The sequence below is a fragment of the Furipterus horrens genome, unplaced genomic scaffold (assembly GCF_987537825.1).
Source record: "Furipterus horrens unplaced genomic scaffold, mFurHor1.1.pri manual_scaffold_5, whole genome shotgun sequence".
NCBI lineage: Eukaryota > Metazoa > Chordata > Mammalia > Chiroptera > Furipteridae > Furipterus > Furipterus horrens.
In genome coordinates, this window is record NW_028327175.1 from 175,604,589 (window position 1) to 175,622,450 (window position 17,862).

General features: G+C 37.2%; 1 protein-coding gene across 2 annotated transcripts in view; it reads right to left on the reverse strand.

The window, feature by feature from the left end:
* WAPL (WAPL cohesin release factor) overlaps positions 1-17,862 on the reverse strand; it is a 95,279-nt gene that overhangs the window by 44,710 nt on the left and 32,707 nt on the right. The window contains exon 4 of one of the 2 annotated variants that reach the window (XM_090278323.1): positions 16,019-16,119. In XM_090278323.1, coding sequence (XP_090134449.1) covers positions 16,019-16,119 — 101 coding nt within the window. Of the gene's footprint in view, positions 1-16,018; positions 16,138-17,862 lie in introns of both variants that reach the window. The other variant, XM_090278322.1, reaches the window with a different exon arrangement.

Here is a 17,862-nt window from a genome sequence, read left to right on the forward strand (position 1 = left end):
AATGCCTTTTAGAAATGATGAGAATTCTTGCCACCCGTATGCAATGTGTTAAGATAATCAGGGTAAGAGACAACAAATAACAAGTGCTGGCACGGATATGGGAAAAAGGGAACTCTTGTACGCTGTGAATAGGATTATAACGAGCACAGCCACTATGGAAAACAGTACGGAGATTCCTCAAAAATTAAAGAGAACTACTGTACAACCCAAAAATTCCACTTCTGAGTATTTATTGGAAGAAAATGAAAACAATAATTCAAAAAGATATATGCACCCCTATGTTCATTGTGGCACTGTGGCATAGCCAAGACAGGAAGCAACCGAGGTGCCCACTGGTACAAGTAAATAAAGAAAGATGTGGTGTATATATTTACAATATTACTCAACAATAGAAAAGAATAAAATAAATGGATATAGAAAGTATTACGTGAAATGAAATAAGTGAGAAATACCATATGACTTTACTTATATGTTAAATCTAAAACACAAAACAAATAAACAAACAAAATGAAATAGAAACAAATTCATAGATACAGAGAACAAACTGATGGGTAAGGGGAAGAAACGGGTGGAAGAGGGGATTAAGTACAAACTTGCAGTTATAAAATAAGTTACAGGAATGTAATCTACAGCATAAGGAATAGTCATTAACACTGTAATAATTACATATGGGGATGGGCTTACTGTGGTGATCACTTCACAAGGTATGCAAATGTTGAATGACTACGTTGTACACTGGAAACTAACAAAATATTGTATATCAACTATAATTAAAAATGAAATTTTAAGGTAATCAGAATAAGAAGTGTTCTTTGCACTATTTTATTTTTGTAAATTTTCTATAATTTTGATATTTCCAAAATAACTTTTTAAAAATTATTTTCCAATACTTTTAAGTTCTCTCAAAAAAACTTGTGAAATAGAAAAAAGTATGAACTTATTCTATCAGTTAATATAATTTTAATTTCCATGAAGCAACTAGATGAAATGCAGGTAAGAGTAAAAGAAAGTAAGAAATCAAAAAGTAAAAAGAGATGAATATAGCCCTGGCTGGTGTGGCCCAGTGGACTGAGCGTTGGCCTGCGGACTAAAAGGTCACTAGTGCAAATCCCGGTCAGGGTACGTGCCTAGGTTTCAGACCAGGTCCCCAGTTGGAAGCATGCGAGAAGCACCTAATCTATGTTTCTCTCCCTCTTTCTCCTTCTTTCCCACTCTCTCTAAAAGAAATAAAATCTTTTCTAAAAAAAGCTGACTATAAACTTAATACAGGCAATTTTACAAAGTGGGAAAGGGTAAAGATATCCTCCATTTATATTCTGAGATTAAATATTGTTAATTAAATAACCCACCAATAACAAATTAAGGTTTAATAGCAATACTTCCTTGGCTGAGGCATAGAAAGATTAAAACATAACCCATACCTGGCCCAAGGGTAGTAAAGAATTTTCTTTTTTAATGATCCTTCCTAAAAAGCAAAGGGATACAACTAACAACTGGCTTTTAACAAGCTCAAAGTTGTATTTCTGGTAGGTCTCTAGGAAATCAATCAAGACAAGAAGACTTGAATTTGAACTTCATCTAATTCTATTCCCTACTTTTGTAAAAAGAAATATTTTATTTATTTATTTTTAGAGAGAGGCAAAGGGATGGAGAAAGAGAGGGAGAGAACATCAATGTGTGGTTGCCTCTCACGTGCCCCCAACTGGGGACCTGGCCCACAATCCAGGCATGTGCCCTGACTGGGAACCGAATCAGTGACCCTTTGGTTCGCAGGCTGGCACTCAATCCACTGAGCCACTCCAGTCAGGGCTCCTCTCCCTCTTTCTCCCTCCTTTCCCCACTTCTACAAAATAAATAAATAAATAAAATCTTTGAAAGGTCAGGATACAGTACATATTAGAAGCACACAAAAAGTAGTATTAAAAAAAAAAAAACTCTTGCCTTGGCTGGTGTGGCTCAGTGGATTGAGTACCAGTTTGCAAACCAAAGGGTTGCCAGTTCGATTCCCAGTCAGGGCACATGCCTGGGTTGCGGGCCAGGTCCCTGGTTGGGGGCACATGAGAGACAACCACACATTGATGTTTCTCTCCCTCTCTCTTTCTTCCCCTCTTTCTAAAAATAAATAAAATCTAAAAAAAAGCCTAACTCCTCAACTACTACTGACACTTGCATTCTCAACTAACACTTTATTTACTAAAACCATAAGCTGTCAAGAGACTTTCCTGTTTGAAATCCTATATGTAAGATTAAAATGTCCCACACTCTTGAAGAATCTAAGGTACTCTGGAGAGATACCAAGTTTCAAACAAGGGGTTTCAGGACATAACATTCCACAATTACTTTAACATCATGGTTCCCAGATAAAGAGAACTCCTGGGCCACTTTGCAGCCCTGACCTGATGTTGAGCCCTTCACAGATAGCACAGATAGCTCTCAGCATCTCAAACAGTTTCATTTAAATGTCACCTAAAATCCCGTTTTGCCCAAATCCTGCAAAAACTTTTCTTTGTTAAGATGCCTCATGGTTCCTCTGATATACAGTATCCTGACTGATTTTGTCAGACTACAGGTTTCACCTGATTATTTTAGGATGACTGATGTAGGACAAGTGTAAACTGGAATTTCTGAAAGGAGGCAGAGACAAAAAATATTTGAAGAATATTGGCTGAAATCTTTTGAAATTTCATAGGTTTACCAGTTTCCAACTTGTTATAAAAATAATTAGTCCTAAATAACAACTCTTTGCTGAAAGGTACTTCCAAAAATCCCAGAAATAAACATTTATTTGTATATCTCAGACATTGGAAATTTTAAGGTGAAAAAAACACTATCACCATCCTCCAAACACTCCCAGTATTATACATCTTATGTTAAGCTGCAGTTATCATTAGCATGAAGTCATCAGAATACCAAAATAAGTTGAGCAGAGTTTTCTGAATGTCTGAATCCCAATGAACCATAAATAAAGTATGTTAATAATCAGGAAAATAAATTCCAAATTATAAACACCCTAATATACACAAAACATACATACACACTCTGGCTAAGTGTCAAATGTATGTCAAAGTTCTCAGGCTCTGGATTAATGTATGACTATATTTTCTCATTTCAAACTTCATTTTCTAGAAAGTAAATTTTAGTAAAATATTTTCAACTTTCAAACTTTAAAGGCACTTAAACTAAAGAAAATAAAAGTATTAATAGTACTTTTATTCCTCATTAAAATCCTGCCAAAACAAAATAATACAGGGAAAAAAAACCCCACAAGATTTAGACTACAAAAAATAATTTACATTTTCCTAAGTCTTCATGTAACACAGATCAATGATTTAAATACCCAGCTTAAAATTAAAGTTAAGTACTATCTATATGAAAAGAAGATAGATGCTTCTGCTTTGGAACAAACACAGAGGAAATACTAAGACTATTGAAGTTTCCATAGCGGATAAACATTCTACCTCACTAGACAGCCTTTTTAAGACAATTGTCTTATTCCTTTCTGTATCCCCAGCATCTAGCACACTGAAAGGCATAAAGGATACAAGTATGTCAAATAAAAACAATGACAAAGAGCCCTGGCTAGGTAGCTCAGTTGGTTAGAGTTGCCCCGATTCTCCCAAGCTGCGGGTTCAATCCCTGGTTAGGGGACATACAAGAATCAACCAGTGTAATGCATGAACAGGTAGAACAACAAATTCATATGTCTCTTTCTCTCCCTCCCTCCCTCTAAAATCAATAAATTGAAAAAGATAACAAAGAAAAGCCAACTAAACCTGACCCTCTTCCACATATAGGCTTTGCCTGAACATGCTCAGCTTCAATGACTCTTTGGATCACCATATTTGTAACTATAAATGGGGGGCCATGGCTTTTTACTTTTTTTTACACTTTGGTCAGTATTCACCATCAGCAAACCAATAGCTAGAGTCTCTTTTTTTCATACTTCACATCCATTTATGTCTTAGATTTTCTATCTAATCCATGAGAATACAGTGAATTTCACAGTGGCACCTTGATGACTAGCTCCCAGGATGGTCAGTAGATCCCCAGAGACAAAAAAAAAAATGGTAACCGTAAGTAAAATAATTGGAAGAGGGCATATGGGCAGTTAAATGAAAAGCCAGAAATTAAACAAAAAGCAAGGCAGGCAGAAGAAATTACCTAAGTATATCAGCACATATGACAACTGCAAACAAAATGCAGGGGACCAGTAGCCAGTGATCAAGAGACAGGATGGCATATTTCTTAAAAAGCATTAAAAGTGGCTAATTATGAATAAAACTATATGTATAAACATGTATTTAGTTCCAGATATGTCCCAACCCAATCTCTCAAATCCTATATTTACTTTTCTCCCAGTGACTTTTTTTTAAAAGATTTTATCTATTTTTCAATTTATTGATCTTTAGAGAGGGGGAAGGGAGGGAAAAAGAGAAGAGAAACATTGATGTGCGATCAGTTGCTTCTCGCACACCCTCAAACGGGAGACCTGGTCTACAACCCAGGCACGTGCCTTGACCAGGAAGCAAACAGAGGACCTTCCTGTTTGCCAGACAACGCCCAACCCACTGAGCCAAACCAGTCAGGGCAACAAGTGACAACTTTTCTGAGTAATCATTCCAACTATGTTCTTATCAGAAATTTTCTTCACCCTCTTCATCTTCTTTCTGCCTTGTGTGTTCCCCCAGCCAGCCCTCAATACTGTTATGAACAATCCTCCCTAGTGAGGTGTTGGAGAAAATTCTCACAGCTGGCATGCTTAAAAAGTTACTGTTTTCTAGCATGGCGAGATGGAGAGGTAAGAGGGACCTCTTGGTTAGTGGCACTAAAGCTGAGATGGCCTGTGTGGTCAGAAAATTGGTTATATACATGAGGATTGCTCAAATACATAAACATGTTGAACATAACAGGAACCAGATTTCTCAATGCCAGTAAACTAAAATGTGGAAAACTGGGAAGGTTAGATAAGATACGTGGTGTTGAACTAGAATTGGAGATACCAGTTTGAACTCATGATTCTAAACATATATTGAAACAAAAGTGTGTGTGTGTGTTGAGAGACTAGAGAGAACAAACATAATTTTCCTATTTCTTCTACTCAAAAAGGCCTAGAAACACGCCATAAGAAATGAACACACCTAGTGACCAGATCTTTATTTCTAAATTCCATTCTCCATTAAAAGGAAACAGGAGTCGCTCAGTGGGTTGGGAGTCATCCTGTGAAACCAAAATTTCGCTGGTTTGACTTCAGGTCAGGGCATATGCCTGAACTGCAGGCCAGGTCTCTGGGTCGCGGCATGCGAGAGTCAACCGGTTGATGCTTTTCTCGCACACAGATGTTTCTCTCCCTTTCTTCCCCCCGATTCCCCACCCTAAAAATAAATAAAATTAAAAAAAGAAGAAAACAGGGGTCCTTGGCCTTGAACATAATGTTTCAGTAAGAAAATGAAAAATGGTGGAACACATTAGAAGTCACTTTGAAAAAACATCTACAGGCCAATTCTTTAAAAAAAAAAAGATCTTAGTATCAAAATAATGATAGTATAATCAGCTAAATAACAGTAGCATATGATTTAATAAAACGGGAATTCGTGTTTACACTGATATAAAGGAATGAATACATGGATATATTTACATATTATATAATGAATATATGAATACATGGATTCTTATAGATATGGAGGGGAGGAAAATATCTACCTTGGAGGACAACGTCAAAAACTAGTAACTGTAGAAGAAACAATGCAGTTAAGGGGAAAAAAACCACAAACAACCTTCAGAGTAAAACCTGATTGAGACAAAAATCAATGCTGAAATTAGTGGATCAAAGTTTGATGAGGAAGTTGAGGAACCTGACAGATACCACCAAGGGATCACACCAATAATAATGGTACAAACTGACACCGTGCTGCCTGATATAATGCAGTGAGAACATAGCATCTCTTCTGTGGTATTTCTCCAAAAAAAAATAACCAAAATATAATCATGAGGAAACATTAGACAAATACAAATTGAGGGACACTCCACAAATAACTGATCTTAACTTTTAAAAGATGCCCAAGACATGAAAAAACCTGGAAACAGTTGCTCCAGAATGAAGGAGAGTAGAGAGTTCTAACAACTAAATACAGTACATATGATTCTGGATTGGAACACGGGCACTTTGGGAGATTAGGGGAGAGGGTTTGTTTTGGTATAAAGGCCATTATTGAGACAACTGGTGAAATATGAATTCACCTGTGGATTAAACTATACTGTTGTATTGGTTTTGAAGGGTGTACGAGGTCTGTCTGGAAAAAGTCCAGCCATTGTTAATATTAACAAGAACAGTTTGCGTGACATCAATGTAACCTGGCAGCCAAGGAGAGTGGACTGAAATGCACATGCGTGAACAATGACTTCACTGTATTAGTCAGAGCAGGAAATACTGTTGGGTGAGCATGTGTACTGTGTGGCTGACACATTCAAAATGACTGAGCAAGTAGAGCAACTAATCTACATTGAATTTTGCGTAACGCTTGAGCATTCCTCTGTGGAAATTATTCAGATGATTCAGAAGGCTTTTAGGGACCATGCAGTGAGTGCAATGCAGATAAAAGTGTGGTACAAACGCTTCAAAGATGGCTGAGAATGTGTTGAAAGTGATCCACTTACTGGAAGACCTGCAACAAGCAGAGAATGTTGAACATGTACTGCAATCAGTAAAGACTGGTGATTGTCAGTCTGAGAACTAGAAGCTGATCTAGGGATTCCAAAAACAACTATGTCTGAGATTTTGACACAGGAACTCGGCATGTAACATATGGTGGCAAAATTCATTCCATGGTTTCTGTTACCAGAGCAGAAGGAACATCACGCCAATGACTTGATTAAAACAGCTACCAATGAACCATATTTCCTCAAGAAGATCATAACCAGAGACGAATGGTGGGTCTATGGCTATGATCCAGAAACAAAGACCCAGTCGTCCCAATGGAAGTTGTCTGGTTCTCCACTCTCGAAGAAGGCATGGCAGTCATAGCAAGATCAAGACCATGTTAACTGTGTTTGATGGGGAAGGTGTTGTCCATCAAAAAAAGTACAACCCTCCAGGTCAAAAAATTAATAAGGAGCACTACCTCAATGTTCTTCATTGGTTGAGAGATGCAATAAGACGAAAACAGCTGCAGCTATGGGCAACTGATGATTGGCAGCTTCATCACAATGCACCCAAGTCATGCATCACATCTTGTGCAGTTTTTTTGCGAAACATCAAATCACCCAGGTGACTCAGCCCCTCTATAGCCCAGATCTGGAGCCCTGGCTTTTCCCAAAACTAAAATCACCTTTGAAAGGAAGAGATTTCAGACCATCAATGAGGTTCAGGAAAATACAATGAGGAAGTGATGGTGGTTCCAACAAAGGATTTTACAGTGTTTTCAACAGTGGAAGACACTGGGAGAACTATGTGAGATCCCAAGGTGCCTATTCTGAAGGGGACTGAGGTTTCATTCTCCTATGTACAATGTTCCTTGTATCTTCTTAAATAAGTGTCTCTACTTTTCATAATACATGGCTGTATACTTTCTGGACAGGCCTCATACTGTAGCTATACAGGAGCGTGCTCTTGTGTTTAGAAACTACAAACTAAAGTATTTAGGAGTGATAGGTATCAAGTCTGCAACTTACTCTCAAGTCATTCACAACTCCACATGGAAGGGGCTTCCTTTTCATGCCTCCGAAGGATATTTAGCAATATCTTAAGACATTTTTGGTTGAAACAAGGAGGAGGGGAAAGGTGGCCCAGCAGAGAAGGTGTGTTCTATCTAGTAGGTAGAGGCCCGGGATCCTGCCAATCCTCCAACATGCAGAGCCACCCTCTACAACAGACTTATTCAGTGTAAAACATCTCCAGTGTTGAGGCTAAGCCTGATAGCTAGGGAAGGAAACTTCTGCCACTACTAGCCATGGGCTGGCTACCTCTTTAGCATTTGAAAATGAAGTCATTAGCGTCTTGAAGACCTAGATACTCCCACTAACCTATCATCTACAGGACAGCGTTTCTATTATAACAGACAACTGGAAAAACTGCTGAGACTATTTCCTACACCCGCTTACCTAGCACCCCCCACCTTTCTTCTTTCTCTCAAAATTTGGGATGACCTACATAAAAATTCCTTCAGGAATTGAATTTATCTTAGTTTTGCACAGAAAACATGAGTCCTAATTTATTATATTTAAAATAATTCTATCATTTCCACATTAATTTATGCCACCTAACAATGCTTTAAAAATTTTGATCTCATTTATTTCCTCTATTTCTTTATACTCATCAAAACTCAACAGATAAAATATTCCCTTATTTCTTTCTCTGTGACACTTTTTTTAAACAACTTTTAAGTAGTATTTTAATGTCTTAAAGGCAAATGGATGACCTATTTCTTACAAACACTAGAGATTTTATACTGCTTAACTTCTTGTTCTCTCTTCCTGAAGTTGACTTCTAAATTCTTTAAGATTGTATTTATTTTTAGAGAGAGGGGAAAAGAGGGAGAAAGAGGGGAAGAGAAACATCAATTGGTTGCCTCTTGTACATGCCCCAACTGGGGACTGAACCTGCAACCCAGGCATGTGCTATATAACCCAGAATCAAACTGGAGACCTTTCGCTTTGCAGGACAATGCCCAACCATCTGAGCCACACTGGTCAGGGCTAAATTCGTTACCTAGATATTTCCATGATGATACATAATTTTCATAGGATCTATAACATTTTCATTCCTTTTTATTAAAGAACTAAAACACTAAGGATCAAAGTTTTATTTTTGAAGCTTACTGACCCATCTAATTCCACTTAAAATGAAAAGGATCTTAAAAATATTTCAATGGGGGGGTTAAAAAAGAAATTAAGCCCTGGCTGCTGTGGCGCAATGGATTGAGTAACGGCCTGTGAACCAGAAGGCTGACGGTTCGATTCCTCATCAGGATACATGCCTGGGTTTTGGGCCAGGCAGGTCCCGAGTTGGGGCATACGAGGGGCAGCCGATTAATGTTTCTCTCACACATCGATATTTCTCTTTCTCCCTCCCTTCCTCTCTAAAAATAATTGACTAAAATCTTAAAAAAAAAAAAAAAAAAAGAAAAATGGAGCTCTGGCTGGTGTGGCTCAGTGGATTGAGTGCCAGCCTCCAAACGGAAGGGTCGCCAGTTCAATTCCTAGTCAGGGCACATGCCAGGGTTGCGGGTCAGGTCCCCAGTTGGGGCGCTGTGAGAGGAAACCACATGTTGATGTTTCCTCTCCCTTTCTTTCTCCCTCCCTTCCCCTCTTTTCTAAAATAAGTGAATGAACAAATGAAAGAAATTAAAACATTTACTGGAATAAGCCTCTTTAGGGGAAAAAATGTTGTACAGAACTATTATTTTAAGGCAGGTTACATCTTTCAAATGAGTTCAACCCCACAGCACTTTTGGTTTTATAAATAAGCACTATTTCCTCTGACATTATCTACCAACAGTAAATAGGTCTTCTGCTTACTAGGTTGCATGACCCGATATTACTTTAAGCCAGAGATACTCCTTCATAATCAGGTCAAGTACATGTATACTGTTGCCTTCTATGCCATTCATTAACAAAAAAATTGACTCCAATATTGATTTTAAAACAAAAAACAACACAGATCAGTACAAATGAACTTAAATGAATATTGAGTTAACATAAGAACACAAAATTATTTCAAAAATATTTTAATCCTCACCCAAAGACATGTTTACTGATTTCAGAGAGAGGGGGAGGGAGGGAGAGAGGGAGAAAAATATCGATATAAGAGAAAAACATCAATTGGTTGCCTCATGCACTTGCCTTGACTAGGGACTGAATCCGCAACACAAGCATCTTGTGAGAATACATCACTATTACTTCATCCTTAGTGAAATAATCTGAAGACAAAAAGAACTGGAAAGAAATCTTTATTGTTCATAGTAATGCTGGTATTATAATTTTAAGAGTAATGTGTGATGTAGGATAAAGCAAGTAGCTGTGTACAAAATTCTATAACATTAAATTTGAAATGAAACTATCAATATAAACTCAATTTATTTTTCAACATATTTCATAGCTGTGTCTGATGAAAGAGCCTAGAAGCAATGAACACACTTAGCACTCAGATCTGTGGAAAGCAGGCAGGCTTGGTTTAAAAGACTCTGACTGTTGTGTGGAGCCGCCCCCCCAGCTGGGCCCTTAGCTGGCAGGTTGTGTTCCAGGCCTGCTCTGAATCCCACCCTCCCTCCAGGGGATTTTAAAGATAGACTCGAAATACAAAGTGGCTTTTAAGGAAAAGGGAACCTGCTCTGTTTTTCTCTGTAAAGCCTCAAATCCTTGTCAGTCGTCGGCAGCCGTCCGTCTCGAGAGACGATGGTGTAGCTTCTTAAGAGTCCATCTGCACCGCCGAAAATGGCTGTGCAGTCCGACTCGGGAGTGACACGGTATCTGTCTCCTCCCGTGTTGAATCGACATCTTGCGATGACGCTGGAGTGTCCTCTCCAGTGAAGCTGAAGCTACAGAGTCTGGGCAGGGTGATATGGAGGGTCTGCTGTTGCCCATGCAGCAGACCCCCCCTCTCTTTGCAGCTGAAGGGTCCAAGGGAAAGACGGAGTCAATACAGCTTGGCTTCAGGTGCGCCACAGGAGTTGCCGGTGTTGACTACACGTCAAACCGCCTTAGGGACTCCGGCTCCGGATTTTCTGTCGCGGTTTACTCCCTTAGCCTTTCCCCTGAAGAGGTATGCCGCAAGGCAGCGGAGGTTTTTTGGAGTCAGAGTTTTCCTTCTCTGATGTGCCCTGACTGGAAGATCGAACCAGCGACACTTAGCTCGCAGGCCGACGCTCAATCCACTGAGCCAAACCAGCCAGGGCAAAATCCTTGTCAGTAAAATGTGAAGAACAGAATGATAAAGTAAGAAGAAATGCTTTTGACCTTGTGTAAAATGCCTGGATGTTTCAACCCTGTTATTGATCTGCATTTCCCTTTCACTCTCTACCATTTGGGGAAGGGCTACATATTTTCCTTAAGTACTTCCGCATGTGGAAAGTGGATAAAAACCCTGGCTAATAAAGAAACGGGGGCAATTTTCCACTAGATGGAGAGTGTCTGAGTAGTTTCTTCATCCATTCTGAGGGACCCAGAGTCTCTCTCACAGATCCAGTTTCTAAGTACTAATACACACACTCACGCACACAACCAAGGATCCTTGATTCAATGGATGATTCCATGATTGAACCACATAAAGTACAAGATGAGTCTGGGTAATCTTATGTGCAGACAGCTAGGGAAGTGTTCAAAGACAACACAAGAGAGAGCTTGAAAGGTTCATAGTGGCCAAATCTATTTTAAGTAATTTATTAAGTAAAAATCATTGGGTCGAGTGGGGTGAAGTTTAACAAGGAAATAAAAACTTTATACTACTCTGACTTACCATGAAATGGAATTACGAGTAAATGTACTGACAAACTGATAAAAAGAACTCACATACTGGCAGTTTCTTTGCAACCATATTGCAAACAACAACAGTTCCAGTTCCTGCTCCTACAAGAAACTCCATGACCATGGCTTTAGGTGACGCAGATCGTCCAACTGCAGGAATTTGACCGCCACTGACCAGTTCCAGAATGCTGACATTAAAAATCCATATCAGGACTAGATAGGACACTGCCTGCATGTCCACAGCCACTCACCCTGACCTCTTTTTTTCTCCTTGTCCCTCTCCCTCCTTATAAAAACCCCTGCATACACTGAGATGTTAAGATGGGCTTCGAGACAAGTCCCCGCATCTTTCAGGTTGCTGGCACTTGAACAAAATCACTTTCCTTTACATCAGCACCTGCCTCCCAAGTATTGGCTTTCAAAGCAGCGGGCAGCTGGACCTGCATTTGGTTAGAGAAGGAGGGGGAGAACTCCTATTTACAGAATTCTAGTTATTAAATGTGGAAGAAGCAGCAGTTAGAAAACTCCATTCTTCAGTTGACAGTGTAATAAATAATGCAGGCAAAGATAAACAATGGATGCTAAGATGATGAAGTAAAACAATGGAGGAGAGGATATTCACATGGTGCCAGAGCAGCACCCAGAAAGAAGCTTACTTACTAATAAAATTGTAAAAGAAAAAAATGTATATTTATTTTGAAGAAAGCTGATTATCACAATGTTCACTAGGTGGTCAAGCAATATTAAAGAGTAGTAGCTTCTGATCGGAAGCAACATATACAATATCACTTTGAAGTATTCTTGCCAAAGTATGTTTAACCTGAACCAAATAAAGCTTATCAGACTTAACTTCCAGTGTTCTCTGACACTATACTATTTTAACATAGTGGTGTAAAAGCTTACATGACATCATCAGGAAACAATCACATAACTTCTGAACATGGAATATTCTATAAGACAAATATCCTAGGGTCTTTAATCCTTTGAGGGCCAACATCGCTGTAAGAGACGCTGACAAATTTTCGCAAAAGTGGCAGCGTTGCTCCCAGCAACTGTTTTTTCAATGGCTATAAATGTAAATAACAATGGAATAATTCATATTTTATATTTTGTTCTTTTTTTGTACCTCAGGTTATAATATTGATATATAACTTTTTCTTATGTTGATCCAAATTTCAAATTACGGATGGCACTCAAAGGGTTAAAAAAGAAATCAGTTCCATGGGAAATTTTTAAAAGATGAGGAGAGGGCTCAAGACTAAAGAAATAAAAGTACAATAATCATATCACCAAAATTAGGTATATGACTGACCTTTTTCTTAAGAAATGTATACTATCTACAATCTCGTCCAAATACAACAGGAAAAAGAAAAAAAAAAATATATATATATATACATACATATATACAGAGAGAGAGAGAGAGAACACCACATGTGTGCAATTATGTAAAGATATTACCTGGAAATAAATCTAAGTAGAGGGGTATAAGTATTCTTTATACTGCTCTTTCATATATTTTCATTAAAAAAAAGTTGAGAGGGAGGAAAATAAAGTAGAATGCTATAAATCAGAAGTTCTCAGAGTATATCCCCTAGGGATCCACAAAACTTTCTGGTTGTCTACAAAGCCAAAACCATTTTCACAGTAATAATGTTATTTGCCTTTTTTACAAAGCTGACATTTGTACAGACAGTAGAAAAGCAATTTTAGGCAAAGCTATTGGTGCCTTACCACACAGGGTAGGGACTCTGAAGTGTATTAAGTAGTCATATTCTTCACTGCCACCTACTTTACAGTTCAAAAATAAAATGCCAGTTTCACATTAGAAAAAGCCCTGATGAAGGATTAAAAAGTATTAATTTTATCAAATCAGATACCTTGAATGTACTAATATGCTGTGTGACAAAACAAGTATGCATAAAACACTTCTGCTGGGTAAAAGTATGGTGGTTGTATTAAAGAAAAAAACATATGCTTGAACTGCAAGCTAAACTAGCCACTTTTTTTTTCTGGAACACCATTCCTTACTTGAAAGACTGACAAACTACGCTTACAAAGACTTTATTAGGCAGACATTTTCTCAAAAATGAACAAAGTGGGCCTCTTACTGTCAGTCATTTTCCCTAAAGTGAAAGTTGCAAAAAATGTAGAACAGTGTTATTCTACTCATTATTTCTTATGAAAATTTTTTCATAATAATGTCAACATGTAATAGGTTACTATTAAAGTAAAATAGTAGTAAGTATGTCTGAAATGTTTTCACTTCTCTAATTTGATAAATATTGATATAACATATAATCAAAAGCTCTTGGGGATTCTCAATAATTTTTTTAAGACTGTAAAGTGGCCCTGAGACCAAAAAAAAGACCGATTTAAACTGTTGCTCTGGAAATCAATACATGCCATACACAATTTGCAATAAATCAAAAACCTAAGCATTAATAACTAGACTATACCACACTACCCAGGCTTCTGGCCAAAAAGCAAGTTAGCTCTGTGGAAATATTAGCATTAAGTACTTTTTTCCTCCTAGGGGTTGGGCACCTGCGGGTGCAGGCGTACAGCACAATTACTTTGACAAGATTCTCAATTTCCTCTTTACAGATGTAAAAAATAAAACTTAATGACACCATAAAAAAACACACTTGTTCTTTAGCTGTTTAAAATTGATTCAATCTACAAAACATTTAGACAAGTTCTAACTGTAATTTTCAGTAACAAATATATTTAACACTGTAACAAGCTATTTAAGTAAAGAAATTTTTAATAAAAAGGTAAAGTCAAGCAAATTATTCTCAATACCTATGCTGAACCATATTAAATTGACTTACATAACGCATGAAAACTAAAGCTGGACCCTTAACTTACACCCAGGGATCCCCAACCACCTGACGAGTGCGGGTCTGCACAGGTCTATAGCAGTCTATGGGCCTGTTATGAACCAGGCCACAGCAGGAGGTTTGGGGGGGGGGGGGGTCTGAGCTCCGCCTCCTGTTCTCCTCCTCCCCCCCCGAGGAAAAATCATCTTGCACAAAAAACGGTCCCTGGTGCCAAAAAGGTTGGGGACCACTGCTTACACCATATACAAAAATTAAGTCAAAATGAATCAAAGACTTAAATTAGGATTTATAACTAAAACTCTTACAAGAAAACAGTGGAAAAGAAAAATAAAAATGGAAAAGCTTACATGACACTCGATATCACAATAATTTCTTGAATATGACATCAAGAGCAGAGGCAACAAAAGGAAAAATAAACTGAAATTCAATGAAATTAAAACTTGTGCCCTGCCGGTGTGGTTCAGTTGGCTGGGCATCGTCCCGCAAACTGAAAGGTCGCCAATTTGATTCCCAACCAGGGCACATGCATGAGTTGCAGGTCCAGTCCCCTGGGGTGAGTAGGAAGGTAACTAATCGATGTTTCTCTCTCACATCAATGTGTCTTGCTCTCTTTTCTCCCTCCCTTTCCCTCTCTCTAAAATCAAAAATAAAATATTTTTAGAATTAAAAAATTAGAATTAAACTTTTATGTATTGAAGCACACTATCAAGTGAGTAAAGAGACAATTCACAGACTGGGAAAATCTGTGCAAACTATATCTTTAATAAGAGATTAATATCTAGAATATACTGTATAACGAACTCTTGTGACTCAATAATGAAAAACACAAACAACTTAATTCAAAAAGGAGCAAAGATCCTGAATACACATGTCTCCAAAACAGATATACAAATGGCAACAAGGACATGGAAAGATGCTCAATATCACCAGTTAGGAAAATGTAAATCAAACCACAATGAGATACCATTTCACGGCTGTTAGAATAGCTATTACCAAAAAAAAAAAAACTAAAAAATATGTGCTGGTGAGGATGTGGAGAAATTAGAACCCTCATGCATTGCTGGTAGGAATGTAAAATGGTACAGCCAAAGTGGAAAATAGTTGGACAGTTAAACAGAGACCTACCATATGTCCCCAAAATTCTACCTCTAGGTATATGTCCAAAAAAATTGAAAGCAGAGACTCAAATTGCCAAAAGGTAAAAACAATCCAAGTGTCCACCGACAGATAAATGGATAAACAATGGAATATTATTAGGTCCATAAAAAGGAATGAAATTTTGATATAGGCTACAACATGGATGTATCTTAACAAGATTTGCTTAGTGAAATAACCCACTTACATGAGGTACCTACTGTACAACACGCAAGTTCATAGAGACAGAAAGAATACCAACACTGGGAGGAAGGAGTAAAGGGTTTAACGGATACAGTGTTTTTGTTGGAGATGATTAAAATGTTTTGGGGATAGATAATGGTGATGGTTACACAATACTGTGAATGTTATTTAATGTCACCAAATTGTATATTTACATATAATAAATATTATATTTTACCACACTTTGAAAAAACTGTTACAAAGTTTTTTTAAAATGACTTACATTTATTCTTTGCAAGAAAACTTAATTGCCATAATGTTAGTAATTTTCAAATTAAAAAATGAGGAATCGTGCCCTCCAATAATAAATAAATAATACAAGTCACTGAAAATGCTCTGCTTACCCGTTTGGGGCCACTAAAAATCTTTCTGGTACTTTCCTTTGATTTATCTCCTTGTTTATTTGAGGGCTTCTTCACACTTTCAGGCACACCAGGCAAGTCCTCTGTAAAATCCAAGTTTTCTGAAATGGTAATCAAAACTAGCTAGCTTTCTAATATTTGAAATTACCTACCAAACACTATAAACATTTGATGGGAATGGAGGGGGAATATTGTAGAGGAAAAATAAATAAATAAAAGCACCACACAGTTGACAAAACACAAAATACTCCCAACAATATTCAGTCTCATTCTCCCATTCTCACCCTACTTGTCCCATCCTTGCCCCCATCAAGAAAAAAAATCAGAAACCTAGTTGCTCCAGTTTTATTTTACATAAATGGTAAAATAAATTCTTTCACAAAATAACTGATGGATATCTATGGACACTGACATTGGTATGGTCTAGTTTAAACACATACACACCATATCAAGTAGTATCTATAACATATTCCTAGAATTTAAGGACACAATCAATCGTGCTGGCCTTCAAAGAATGCCCACTTACATCTACAACAACCTTTTTTGTTTTAAAGGCTAGCTATCTTTGACAAAAGATACAAAATGACCTAACACAATGGGAGTTCAATAATTTAGGGGGCTGTCACACAAAACTAGCCCAAAAGATCAGATTAATTTCCAAATGGTTATAAATATTTGTTTTTTTTTTCAAGCTTAGAAAATAGAGAAATAGCAAGACTTTTCTCAAGGTCAAAAATTAATAATATTTGCATTTTAAAATACATTATATGAAGATTCAAATTCCAACTCAAATGGTCTCTTAAAAATTTTATTTAGTATCATCTTAAGTTTCTGAAAGGGAGCCTAATGATCTCACTTTTTAAAGTTTAAAAAGTTACATTATCCCAAGATGTAAATTTCAGCCACAGATTTTCAATTGCTGATTAAGGTAATTTGCTATCAAGGTTAGCCTAAAAACTAAGCAGGACAGGAACTCAGGATTCATAGATTGTTACTTATCATCCCCCTGAGAAAGTAACTTAAAGCTGATGCCCAGTCCGATCTCAAGTAAGCAGAGCAAGCTTCCTGCAAATTTCAGTTCTCCAGAAGAAATAAGACAACATTGATAATTCTGACAATACCCTTATTTTATTTATATTTTTGCAGTAGGGAAGTCAGAGCTGAGCCCTTAGAGGCTACTCCTGTATAATTCCAGTTTTGAAATTAATAGTGATTCTAATCTAGCAAAACTATTTTTAGGACAAATAAGGCAAAATGGTAGGTAATCTCAAGTATGATTTATACTCTATGTGAAAACCTATGTGGAAGAATACTGTTAGAATTCTAATTCACTATGACACTTCCTCTATGACCCTAAGAGGGCAAAAGCTTTATTTAACAAGTAAACCAATACAAAAAAAACTGTATTTGGTCACATACAAATAAATAAAGCCCCTGTATCCCAAAGGTTTTCACATATTCTTCCTCACTCAACAGTCAAGCCACTTGACAAAGCCTCTGTCAGCTACTGACTTAACTATAGCAAAGCTGGTCTATTTCTTTTGTCTGTCTCTCACAATGCAGACCTCTAGTCATTACTGATCCTACTATCTTAAAGAGACAAATTAAATTTTCACCATTAAGAATGAATACTTATCACTTTTCAATTTTATTAAATCAATTTAACAGAATAATTTTGAAGATTTAATTTTAACTTTAAAATTAAGTTTATTGAGAATGTTTTTAATATTTATTAGTTGATCAGTTTTGAGCCAAATGCATAGGCTCTTTATCAATTTTAACTTTCTATTATTTCCCTCATCACAACCATCTACTATCAGTTTAGT